This window comes from Phoca vitulina, unplaced genomic scaffold (genome assembly GCF_004348235.1).
Source record: "Phoca vitulina isolate PV1807 unplaced genomic scaffold, GSC_HSeal_1.0 scaffold3, whole genome shotgun sequence".
In the NCBI taxonomy this organism is placed as follows: Eukaryota; Metazoa; Chordata; class Mammalia; order Carnivora; family Phocidae; genus Phoca; species Phoca vitulina.
In genome coordinates, this window is record NW_022589706.1 from 15,428,915 (window position 1) to 15,442,288 (window position 13,374).

Sequence of the window (13,374 nt, forward strand, 5' to 3'; positions counted from 1 at the left end):
TTGGATGTTTCAATACCAAGTTCCGTTGCCTGTTGATTGTCTTTCTCATAGAATGTGTTTGGCCTTTCCTGGAGCAGTCAGTGAATCATCACATCACCAAGGTTGAGCACTGATTGAGGCATAAAAGTACTGATTGTAACTCAGTCCTGTCACTCCTTACCTCCTTTACTTAGGGATATAAGGTGTTAGGTCTGCTGGTGTGGACCTGTAGGCTGGCTGACCTACCGATAATGTCTGGTCCTTCCACTCTATTAGTAGTATTTAGATTCCAAAAGGAAGACTTGACATGAAAATAAATTAATGTAAATAATTTTGTAAATATTGTAAACAAATAAATTACTGTAAACATTGTCTTTTAGTGACTTACTAATTAACTTTTTCTTCCTAAAGTACGCATTTAAGGTAGCTGTTTGCTGCATGCATACCTGGGGCAAAGAAGTCTAGTTTTTGTACTAATTATTACATTATATAACTTTAACAAATATATATAATTAAATTAGAAAATCATTCATTCACCAAACATTTATTGACAGAACTAGTGCCAGAAAGTGTTCTAGTGATTGAAATAAAACCATGAGCAAAACCCAGTTCCTTCTTTCCTGGAGCATGTGCTGTGATGACAAGGCCAGGAGTCAGGGAAAAGAGATGGATTATTACTTCATACACCTCTCTGTGCTCCACTGTATGTATGCAGTCCTTTGCTGGAATCATAAGTTTTAAATAGTAAGCGAAATGGCTGGAGAAGTAGGCTATAGCCAGATCTTGGAGGCCGTAAGTGCCAGAATACAGATTCCATGTGGAAGGGATTAGAGCCGTGAGAGATTACCATTCAGAAACGTTGTGTGATGAGACAATATTTCTAGAGAGGACACCTCCTGGATTGCTTTTGTGAACTACCTGAACTTCTGCTAAATTCTGTTTATATGTGCATTTTAGGGTGGGGGATAGGCAATAGGATTTATATGTCAGCAAAAGGAGTCTGTAACCCAAACAGAGATTAAGGATCACTGCAGAAGGTGGGGCTGGACAGTGAGGTGTAGATTTGCTCAGCAGAGGAGGCGGCTGAAGCCAGGGAGCCTTGCAGGGAGGTGAGTGAGGTAATTCAGGCATGTATGAAGGGCTCAAGTGATCGGTGGTTATGATTATGTTGAAGAGTGTTACCATCCCAAACTATAGTTGAGCTAAGTTTTCTGGCATAGATAATTATCCCCTAAGTTGACCCTTTCGCTTGAAACAAAATTGATTTATCAGTATGCTCCATCTCCAAGAATTCTCTTATCCCTAAAGATATATCTTAGGAATTCTTTTTAAGGAAAAGCTGTAAATAATTGTGTCAGCTTTAATTATAGATTAAAGTCAGTACCTGAGGAATTTAAATATAAATTTTAAAATGCTTGTCTGACAAGATATGGGGGCATTCCAGTTCTGAGGTCTGTCACAAAGCTAGACCAGAGGCTACCTGCTATTTTAAGTTTATTTATTCATGTCCTGTCTCATTCACAAATGAGTTAAGGTATTACACAAATGTGTATAATATGTAAAAATGACAAGCTCAAGATCTGGGGAAAGAAAAAGATAAAATGATACCTTGGCTATATGTTTTAATTTGATTTTGTTTTGGTTTTTTAAAATTTTAATTTGGTTTTGTCTTTCTGATAGCCAAAAAGAATAAGGTACCCTGACCATGTACATGATTATATATATATAGCTTTTTGGTTTTAGCTGTTTTTTAAAAAAAGGTTGTTTGAAAAGTTAGATAGTATTTTATGTCCTAAAGTAAATCAGTGTTTTGAAACAGAAGCCTAACAAACAAAAACAAATAACAGCAACCTATGTTCCCAGCAACAAAATCATTATTCAGCTGGTTCCTTAAATAAGTCAAAATACTTATTTTATTTCTATTGTTTGTAATTTTCTTTAAACCTCTTTGCCCTCCAGTTTTCCACTTAACTTCAGATTTGTGCTTTGGTACAACCAAATCTTTTGCCCTAGTTTATGGTAAGTTTTTAGTTTTGCACACATAATCAGTGACATGTTCTAATTCTTCTCATAAAGATGTGGACTGGAACTAAGAACTTATATGAAGGCTTTTTTTTTTTTTTAAGTCTGGGACTGGTAATGTTTATTAAAGTTAAAGATTTTGAATGTTACTTTAAATACAGTAGGTCATGGGGCACCTGGGTGGCTCAGTCGGTTAAGCCGCTGCCTTCGGCTCGGGTCATGGTCCCAGGGTCCTGGGATCGAGCCCCGCATCGGGCTCCCTGCTCGGCGGGGAGCCTGCTTCTCCCTCTCCCTCTGCCTGCCTCTCTGCCTACTTGTTCTCTCTCTCTCTCTGTCAAATAAATAAATAAAATCTTTAAAAAAAAAAAATACAGTAGGTCATGATCAGGGTCAGTAAGATCGTTCATTTTGTTTTATTATTTTTTATGTTTCAAGTTTTTATTTAAATTCTAGTTAGTTAACATGTAGTGCAATATTAGTTTCAGGAATAGAGTGTGGTGATTCATCACTGACAGACAACACCCAGTGCTCGTCACAAGTGTGCACCTTCGTACCCATCCCCCATCTAGCCCATTCCCCACCCACCTCCCTCCATCAACCCTCAGTTTGTTCTCTGTCTTTAAGAGTCTAAGGTCATTCATTTTGTGTTCTATCTATGCCAGGCATATTACTATTACTGCGCCTGTTGGGAACACTGGACTTCGGGACATATTTATGTGAAATGTATTTTACATGTGGTCTGAAAAAATGGCAGAAATAATAAATAAAACTGCCCTAGGAATACACAGTGAACACCTATTCAGTGACTTTTAAACCAGAAGCTCATTTGCAGATTCAGTAATAAATGATGTTGAAGAAAAGAAAACGAACACTTGAGTAGCTCCTGAGTACTTTACCCCTGTGATGTTTGGTATCACTTATCCTTACAGCAGCTCTTCATAGTTCTCTGCGTTTTATGTGGAGGAAACTTGGCTCAACGGGGTTAAGTAACATGTTGAGTCTGTAAAATAAGGAGCTCTTCGTCTGGCACATCAGCTGCATTTAGGCATTGCCTCTGCCTGCGATCCTTCCCATCTCTTCTCTGGATTTAATGATCTTGTAAGTCGTATCCTGACCTCTTCTCCTGTCTTTCACAGTAGTCCAGAACCATCTCTCTAGAAGCACATCTGATCACGTCTCCTGTGACTTACGACTCCATGACTCCTGGGTGTGCATTGGTTCCAGTGCTGACTTAGAGCACAGGCCACGGGACCTTTGGCACTCTTCCTGCATCCATCCCATGCACCTGCCTTATCTCTGGGCAGTGGTGGCTTCCCCTAAGCCTGACCACTCCTAGCCATCCTTCCCTCCCGTTTCCCATTTCCCAGTGGCGCCCTCATGTGCCTTCTTACCACTCCTCAGTTGCCTTTTCTTCTTCCTCTGGAGGACGGTTTTCCTTCAAGCTCCAGCCCTATCTTCCTAGGCTCAGAGTTCTGTTTTCTGCAGCACTCCCTGGAAATACACTGGTGTCAGCCTTGACTCAAAAATCCGATGTTGAAACAGCATGTTGTGCATATTACTATTGCTTACTATCACTTAAAATCAACCAGAAAATAGGTGTGGTTTTACATAGTGCAGTAATTCTTATACCCACTAAAATTTGAGGACCAGTGAACTAGTCTAAAGGAGAGCAAAGTCTGTATGTGGAAGTCTGTGAGTTTATATCATCTGCCTTTGGCCTAACCATCACATCCCTACCCAGTTCTCAAATGTGGCATCGATGGAGACTAGAGTGTTTCTCCTTGCCTGCAGTGCTTAGTCTATTTCTAAAAATAGTCTTCTCTGATTAAATGTATAATAATATATTTGTTTGTTCTTTCAGAAATGAAAAAATGGGTGATATCTAGGGGTGGGGGTCAGATTTTAAGTCAGGGCATAGGTCCACTGTTGTTAAAGTGTTCATTGCTTTTTATTCTAGTTATTTGTTCATATGGCTGTTTGTTTCTAGAATGTGTGTACTTTAAGGGCTCATATGGGTTTTTTTCTCCTGTTCAGTCTTCTCTCTGCCCCAACACAGTGCATGCACCATAGATGTTTCTTTAATAAGTAAATCCAAGATCATCAAGTGTCTTCTCAACTTTCAAAGAAACATTAATATTTAGGATAGGTTTAGGATTGAGTAATTTTTGCTATTATATATTTAAAAATTGTTAAGCTTGTAGAATGACTTTCATTTTCTTTATACCATTCTATTTTCCAGATTCTCTACAACAATCATGTCTTTAGAGTCAGGAAAATATTAGATATTACTTAAATTAGTGTGTTTAGACTAACGTTTTTAGAATAGAATTTTTAAAACCAGAAGAAGAAACTAACCAGAAGAAGAAACTAATAAATGTGCCCACATTTATTTTCATGATAAAAACAATGCTTATAACTGTGAATTTCATGAATTCTTTGTGTCTTGTTATCCAAGTATAGCCAGCCTAGAAGATTTTAAGGGAAGAACTTAAAAGGGATCCTAAATACAGTGAGTAACTACTGTAGCTAGTAAAGATTTATTTCCCTGAGGTGTTAAATACTTCAGATTTTCTAGGATCTAAACCGTCCAGTTTTATACTATTCAAAGTATTTGAATTTTATTTATTAGTATGGCTTTATGTTGAAACCTTTATGCTATCACTATTAAATAATCTTTACAGGAACCATTAAAATATATACTATCTGTATATTAAATATTTTCAAATACCTGAAGGAGACATCTTTGTTTCTAAAGTACATAACAAAGGGAGTTTTTTACCTGATATGCAGGAAAAAAAGAAATGAATTATTAAAATTTTATTTTATTTGAACAGAGGAGAATAGGCTGTAAGCTATGCATTGAGTTTCATAACCTTATTTATGTGGTCAAGTAGCAATTCTGAGAGTATGTTTAAACATGGAATGTAATATATTTTACTCTTCCTAGTTTTATCTTTTCTATTTAAGAGTAAACTCTTAAATGAAACTTTATTTTAAATGGCTACCTTCCCTAAATCTTTAACCCCCGGCCTTGCCTCATGCTTTCCCATCACACTTTTACCCTGTAATACTTGGTATAATTTACTGATTCATGCTTCATGACTCCTCCCCCTGCTAAAATGTAAGCCTTATGGAAGCAGGGGTTTTATTTGGTTTTTTCCTGTTGTAGCCCCAGCGCTTAGAGCCTAGCACGTAGTAGGCATGCAATAATTTTTTTATTGGATGAGTGGATAAGGCAAGTATGTAGTTAAAAGCAGACTATTTTTTCTTTAAGTTTTTATTAAATTCCAGCTAACATACAGTGTAATATTTGTTTCAGGTATACGATTGAGTGATTCAACACTTCCATACAACACTTGGTGCTCATCACAAGTGCCCTCTTTAATCCCATCCCCTATTTCCCTCGTCCCCCCACCCACTTCCCCTCTGGTAACTATCAGTTCTCTATAGTTAAGAGTCTGTTTCTTGGTTTGCCTCTCTCTTTTTTTCCCCTATGATAGTTTGTTTTGTTTCATGAATTCCACATATGAGTGAAATCATATGGTATTTATCTTTCTCTGACTTATTTTGCTTAGCATAATACTCTCTAGCTCCATCCACATCATTGAAAATGGCAAATTTCATTTTTTCTTGTGGCTGAGTAATAATCCATTGTATATTTTATATATACATATATATATATGTTCCACATCTTCTTTACCCATTCATCAGTGGTGGCCGTTTGGGCTCCTTCCATACACTGCTGGTGGGAATGCAAGCTGGTGCAGCCACTCTGGAAAACAGTACGGAGGTTCCTCAAAAAGTTAAAAATAGAGCTACCCTACGACCCAGCAATTGCACTAATAGGAATTTACACAAAGAATACAAAAATACTGATTTGAAGGGTTACATGCCCCCTGATGTCTATAGCAGCACTATCAACAATAGCCAAATTATGGAACAAGCAGACAACTTAGACCCGTCTTCGTTTAGCTTCTATGTCAAATGGAGAATGTGGAGCCATTTACTTTACTCGGTCTGTTGGGCATAAATGGATGAAATAAAAATTGTAGTTCTGAATAAATGGTTAAAATCACGTCAGTGAACTGAAGGAAGGTTTTTTATCTTACTTGAACTAGTGAAAATCTCTCTTCTTCGCACAGATCTTAAATCTTACGCAGGCGCTGAAAGACGGGAAGAGTCCTGTGCAGCTGGTGCAGATGCCGTGTGTGCTTGTGGAGCGCAGTCAGGGTGGAAGTCAGGGTCGGGTCGTCCATCTGAGCAGTGCCTTCACCCAGACCGTCCACTGCAGGAAGCCGTTCTTTTCCTCCTGGTAGCAGACGTAAGAGTAAAAGAAACAAACCGTTTGGCACAATGTCGTTAAAACAATACAGTAATGCAAATCTGCTGTTCAGAGCTCCCATTGCCAAAACCTCAAATAATGTAATTCTTTTTAAAAGGTTATCTTTTGAATGTAATCAAAAGTTTACAGTTTTTTTTTGTCCAAATATTAAATTTCTATTTCAGGGAAGCAGTGATAAATCTTCTATATTGTATTTTTGTAGAAAAATTGTATTTTATGTTGTTGATGTTAGTTTAAAAGGTAATTTCATGGTTTATACGTTCTGAAATGACTGTAACTACTTTAGAATTCCAAGTAGAAAAATAAGGTATTTGTTGACTTTGAATAACTTTTTATATTCTTTTTTAAACATTGAGAAGGATGTTCATGTTCACTCTTCTTACATTATAAAAGGCCTTCGAGGGTGAAACTGCTCTTACAAACTTTAATAAGCGGTTAATAGAAAAACAGGTAAGAATAGAGCAATGTTGCCTTAATTGAAAAAGCTGCTATTTTAGAATTTGAATAAGTCCCTAAAGTGACCATTGTTAGGGACCAGAAAGTTATATTTTGGTTGAGTAAAAAGTGACCATTTTATTTTCTGTACTTCAGAATATTTTTGGTCAATTATTTTGTTATAGTAAGGAAACAAATCTAAAGATATTCCCCCTTCTTTTAAAAAAAAAAAAATGGAAACACTCAACTGAGACTGGAGGGGACTAACATGAAATTAAGGCAGATCTCCAATATTTTGAAATTCCAAAATAGCATTAAAAGTCCCTTTTGTTTCTTGCATGGGATCAGTTACTTAATCAGTTAGTACTTTAGAGTACTGATATTACTCAGTTTAGTAGTTCAGTTGGTATTAACTTCACTGAAAAGTAAACCATACCTCAAAGTGTATATTGGATTGCATTTTGGGGTTCTAGGGCATAAGTCCTTAAAAATAACAGTCATGTTGTAGGGTACTTGAAATTACCAGTGTTAGTTTAATTAACAGTCAACTTTAAAATATCAGCCCTAACTAACGGGGAACATGACAAAGATAACCGTAAAGTCATTTATATTTGATTTTGAAAATCAGTATACCAGACATCCTAGGACTTTGTAGCACCTTTAACTCACCAAGTGATTTAAATTGAGACGAGCCCAGTCCAAAGATTTGATTACAAGGAACCAGAAGCTTCATTCTTTTCTTCAGGCCCAAACAAGTAACATTACCACTCAAACTAAACTGGCAGTTTGAGTTCTGGGCCTTTTGGTTTTTTAGCTTTCTGTCTTGTGATTTTTTTTTTAATTAAATATTTTCGTGTAAAAAATATTTCATGAAGGTTAAATTAGGACAGAAGACAGGTCTGCAGATCCCCCTTCCTTCACCTCTTTCTCCTGGTCTCTGTGGATGTGGCGAATAAGAACACTGCTGTCTCAGTACACGCCCCCTAGACACCGTGGTCCCCTGCCTCCCCCGACCTCCTGCCGTCTTCATGCTGAGAGCATGGGAAACTGACTGGAAATTCAAAACTCAACTACCATCTTCAGATAAATACTAGTGATTAAAATGTGCCTTTTGAAGATGTGTTCTTAAAGAAATAAGTTGTTACAATGTGAGTACTGCTTTCATAAAATGGTTTTTTTAGTATTTTGAGAATTGCTATATTAATTTTTATAATGGAAAACTTAGTAAATTCCTACTGTTTTATATCCTGAAGTTAAAAATAGTGTGGAACTATTTTTTAAATGGCCTCATCAGGCTAGAAGAGTAAAGTTGAAATATTTAAGATATGATCATAAGTCAGAGTATCAGAGTACATTGGTTATATTTTGTAAATTTTCATGAACTTGATTCTTATTTAAATATTGTGTTAATTTTTTTCAATGAGTATATTTATAGTGTCAAACTTGGTAGACTAATCATTGCTTAAGGTCACGGTTCTCCTGAAGTACGTATATTGAATATTTAGAATATTTGTGAACACATTTATGTTTATGAATGATGGCAAACCACCATTTCCCTCGTATATTAGTGGTATAGTTTAATTCTTTAAAATTCTAAAAGCCATATTTAACTGGAACCTTTATAATTGGAGACATTTTACTTTTGTTTAATTATATGCTTTCTTATTCTCCTCCGAATTTGTCAGCAGTTGGAGGCTGTGGAAAACCTGTGGAAGGTTTTTTGCAGACTTGAAAACAGTTTGAGTCACAATTTTTTTTTTTTATTTAAAGTTCTGTACTGATGGAATTAAAGCCTTATTAAAAACAGATAGCGAGTGTTCTTTAATCACATTACATCCGAAATCCTCTTACAGACGCATGAAGAGCTAGGCAGGGTCTTACGTCTGATAGTCCGTCTTTTCTCCCAAGGTGCTTGGGCAACGGTACAGAGTTGTGGCAAAGATTGACAGAGTGTCGCTCTGCCTCTGCCCAGCCTCTGTTGCAGTTCGTCCAGGGCCAGTGACACGTGGGGACGAGTGATTGACGTGACTTCTGATCTGGCAGTAAAACTCACTGCCTTCACCTGCAGTGGCCATGATTGACCACCTCTTCTCTTCCTGTGGGCATATATACAAAGAATTCACAGAATGCACACGGCCGGGGCCTGTTGGTCACGGCTTAGGGAACCACCAGGAGAGCGCGCCGACTGACGTGAGCAAGAAACAAGCGCTTGTGTTGAGTCACGGAAGTCTGGAATTTATGTGTTGCTGTAGCATAGTCTGCCCTATTCTGGGCATCATAATAGAAAAATACAAATCATTTTAATATAAAAAATCACTTTTAGGAGGCGCCATGGTAGCAACAGCAGGTGGTTTTTTAATCTCCCCAAACCCCCAGGTGCTATGTTATAGCAAAAGAAGAAAACACCGTGACACCATCTTCACTAAAATTAGGTGGTAAGTAACCCTGTGAATCCCAGAATCTGAGCAGTTTGGGCTAAAACCATCAATAGCAGTAAGATCACAGGGGAACAGAGGTTTTAGAGGAGTGAGCAGAAGCAAAGGGGACTAGTGGTGGGGAAACAGACAGGTCTGTTGAGCATTCGGCTGGCAGCTGGGAATAGGAGCCCACAGAAAGGTACGAGAGTGCTAGGGCGACCTGGTCTGCAGAGTTCTCAGAAGTAGCCCCGGGGAGCACGTGGGCCTGGCCTGAGGGAAATGATGGGTGTGGAGCACACATTGGCAAAGGAAGGACTGCGCGGGAACAGGTAAAGGAGAGAAGGTTCGGACGCGGGTGGAAGAGGGGACCCAAGGAGACCGAATATGGAAAGTACTAACGCGGTACACAGAAAACCATGTTCTCCAACCCTGCGTAGTAACTGCAGCAGAGAGAAGCCTCGAACCACAATTAGGAGTCTACGGCCATCCCACCCTGAACGCGCCCGATCTCGTCTGATCTCGGAAGCTAAGCAGGGTCGGGCCTGGTTAGTACTTGGATGGGAGAACCACAATTAGGAAACTATTCTGGCCCACCTCACCTCCTACACAGGAATCTTCTAAAAAGACAGGGAAATCCGTCTCACTTAAACACAACCCACATCTTACACTGTGCTCTAAGAGAAGGATAACGACCTGTGTAACATACCCACAGGAAGCGAAGATACCCAAAAACATTTGCAAAGCAGAGGAAATAAGTGATCTAATATTTTTAAAAATTATGAAGAAATTCAAGGAATGATAGAAGCTTAAGAAAGAAGGCTGTAACATCAATATTGGAAAAGCTCAGATTAGATAGCAAGCAACAGGAGGAAATAAAATGAGAGCTGACAGGGCTCAGAGCAAATATTAGAGTTAAAAATACACTTCAGAAATAAACTGTAAGGAATACAAGAGCAAACAGACAACAAATCCACAAAAACCCTACGGCAAACATCATACTGTTGGAAAGTCTCAAGGATCTGTGTTTGTTAGATTGCTGCTGTAATAAATGGCCACAAACTTTAGTGACAAAACCAATACAGATCCGTTATTTTAAAAGTTCTGCAGGTTTGAAGTCTGATGCAGGTTTCACGGGGCTAGAATCACGGGGTGAGCAGGACCGCATTCCTTTCTGGAGGCTCTAGGGGAGAGTCTGTTTTCCTACCATTGCCGGTTTCTAGAGGCCTCACACATTCCTTGACTTGAAGCCCTCTTCCTCCCATCTACAAAGCCAGCGACAAGAGGTTGAATTCTTTTCCCATCACATAGCTCTGACACTGACTTCTGCATCCGTCTTGCATTTTTAAGGACCCTTGTGATTACATTGGGTCCACCCAGATGACCTAGGTTTTCTCCGTATTTTAAGGCCTGCTGATACACAACCTTAATTCCATCAGCAGCGTTAACCTCCCTTGGCCATACAACATGTTCACAAGTTCTGGAGAGCAGGACATGGGCATTTCGGGGGCGCTATTATTCTGCCTTCTGTACTTTCCCTCAGAGATTGGTTACGTGGTAAGGATGCCTGCTTTCGTTGCTCTTGCTCAATATTGTACTGGAGAGCCTATAACCAGCGCAGTCAAGGCAGGCAAGAGGCAAAAGGCAGGAGGATCAGAAATTAAGAAATGAAACAAGGAAACAGATTTCCTTGAGTTGGGATCCAGTCAAATTTTATTCATTGCATTTGTTTGTTCCATCTTCTAATCTAGAACAGTTCTTTCACTTTCCCCACAACAGTAACTTTTGGAACATCCTCCCTTCTGAATTTGTGTAATTATTTCCTCTTACTGTTTAGCTTGATCTTCTATTCCCTACATTTTCTGTAAACTGGAGGTGAGATCTGAAAGCTTGACTCAGTTCAGGTTAAACATTTTTGACAAGAATATTTCATAGATGACTCTGCACATTTCATACTGCATTTACATCAAGAGTTAGATAAAAGAGATCTCATTTTTATTGAAGAATTCATCATGGTAGGGGAGGAAGTCCCAAAGGAGCCAGAGAGCTATGGCGGTAGGAACTCTGTTCACAAATCAAATCATCTTGTCTGTGTAGAGGATGGTTAGATTCCCCCCGCCCATTTCTTTGAAAACTTAATTTTTGTCCCATCTTCTTTATCAATGACTTTTTCTAAGTTAGCTCTCTTTTCGATGATGATGATGATGATGATGAAGGATGGATGATAAAGATGAGTTGGTTTTCATCAAGCAAATGTACTAATCTGTCACAATATCAAAAGAATATTGTCATGAGTGATATTCATTAAGCCTAAAATCTCAAGAATAAAATTCATAACTTAAAACAAAGCTGTATTTCACTTCTGTGAGCTTTCATTCTTTGCTGTGAGCTATTTTGCTATTTACTCGGTGCTTTTCATAGGAAGATCCCTAAATATTAAGTGGGCTCATGGATTGAACAGTGTAAGTACATAACAAAAATGAATTTATCTAAGCAAACTGCATTATTAATCAGAATCATTTTATTCAGTAAGTTTTTAGCCTGTTTCAAAATCCATGTAAAGAGTTTTTTGAGAAAGTAAATCCTAACCTTTAGAGTTTTTATTCTAACACCAAATAATGCAATAGATTTGACTTTTGTCATTTCAAAATACTGTAAACTTACTTATGTTCTAATGTTGCGTATCTTCAATAAATGGAAAGTCTGCCACGATTCTCTTTTGACTAAGAATTTTAAATTGGAATAGACCTGTATTTAAGTCCTGGTTCTGCCCCTTATTAGCTCTGTGTCCTTGGACAGAACTTGCAAATCTCCCAAACCAGCTTTCTCGCCACATGTAAAATACACAAGCTAATGGTAACTTCAAAGGTTTGTAACAAGGACATTTAAGACACATTTTGTGAAAAGTGTGGTACAAATTCTGGTAGTTAGCGGCGCCTGGGTGGCTCAGTTGGTTAAGCAGCTGCCTTCAGCTCAGGTCATGATCTCTGGGTCCTGGGATCGAGCCCCACGTCGGGCTCCCTGCTCAGCTTGGATCCTGCTTCTCCCTCTCCCTCTGCCTCTCCTCTGCTTGTGTGCTTTTTCTCTCTCTCTCTGTCAAATAAATAAATAAAATCTTAAAAAAAATTCTGATAGTTACGGATTGGGTTTCTATCCAAGCATCTGCCTGTATGCATTAATGGCATTTTTGGATTTTCGGCTTTAGATGATGAAATAAGGCTATTTCTGTGTTTATGGGTTTGGATTATTGCATAAAGAGCGTATGTGCACGTGCAAATATATGGATTTGAAAAACATCTTTCCTGGAGCATTGGCCACAGATTTGGAATGAAAAGGCTATCTTCAAGCTCTCCGTGGTGTGTGAGAGGGAAAGGCACCTGAGGTCACTGGATAAAAGTAAGCGATTTCTCCAAACCTGATCCTCTGAGAAACTAAATGACATCTCAAAAGGTATTTGTTTCAAATCCTGACGCCAAGTTCCAGCCAGTGAAATGCTCACGTGGCCGTCGATGGCTGTACTTCTGCCTGTGGGTTTTTTAGACCTAAAAATTGAAAGCATGTGAAATCAAAAAGAAGCAGCGAGTCTACTCTGTATACAAAGAGGTGTTCATTTTTCCTTTGACTCTGAGAAGCCTGGCTGCTCCTCGGCTCTGTTACACAGTTCCCACCTGACAGTTCAGGCCTCTGAAACTACAGAGGCTTGCGGAAAGAGTGGGAAAAGCAGATAGCCCTGCCTTTCCCAAGAGTCAGACAGTCGTCCACACATTCAAGGCTGATCCCTTGGCTGCCAGGGAACTGGTTTAACCGGATTCAGAGATGCTCATGCCTGAATGCCTGTCATGACAAATACGACGGCCTTTTATCTCAATGGGGCTTTGGGACCAATCCAGAAAGCTATTCTATCCTTCAAGTGCTTGTTTTAAATTGCACTACTTAAAGGTAATCAGGAACTGTATTTAAACCAAGGTACTGGTTTAATCCAAGGTCGCCACTGCCCTAGCATAGGTTGTTTGTTTTTTTTTTAAGATGTTTATTTATTAGAGAGAGAGAGAGAGAGAGAGCATGAGCAGGGGGAGGGGCAGAGGGAGAGGGAGAAGCAGGCTCCCGGCTGAGCAGGGAGCGCAATGCCGAGCTGATCCCCGGACCCTGAGATCATGACCTGAGCTGAAGGCAGACGCTTAA

General features: G+C 38.9%; 1 protein-coding gene across 2 annotated transcripts in view; it reads left to right on the forward strand.

The window, feature by feature from the left end:
• The window catches only part of PI4K2B (phosphatidylinositol 4-kinase type 2 beta), a 30,058-nt gene extending 21,056 nt beyond the window's left edge, over positions 1 to 9,002 (forward strand). For both annotated transcript variants that reach the window (XM_032400115.1, XM_032400116.1), the window contains exon 10: positions 6,144 to 9,002. In XM_032400115.1, the coding sequence (XP_032256006.1) occupies positions 6,144 to 6,317 (174 nt within the window). In that variant the 3' untranslated portion in view covers positions 6,318 to 9,002. The remainder of the gene's footprint in view (positions 1 to 6,143) is intronic.
• The last annotated feature ends 4,372 nt before the right edge of the window (positions 9,003 to 13,374 follow it).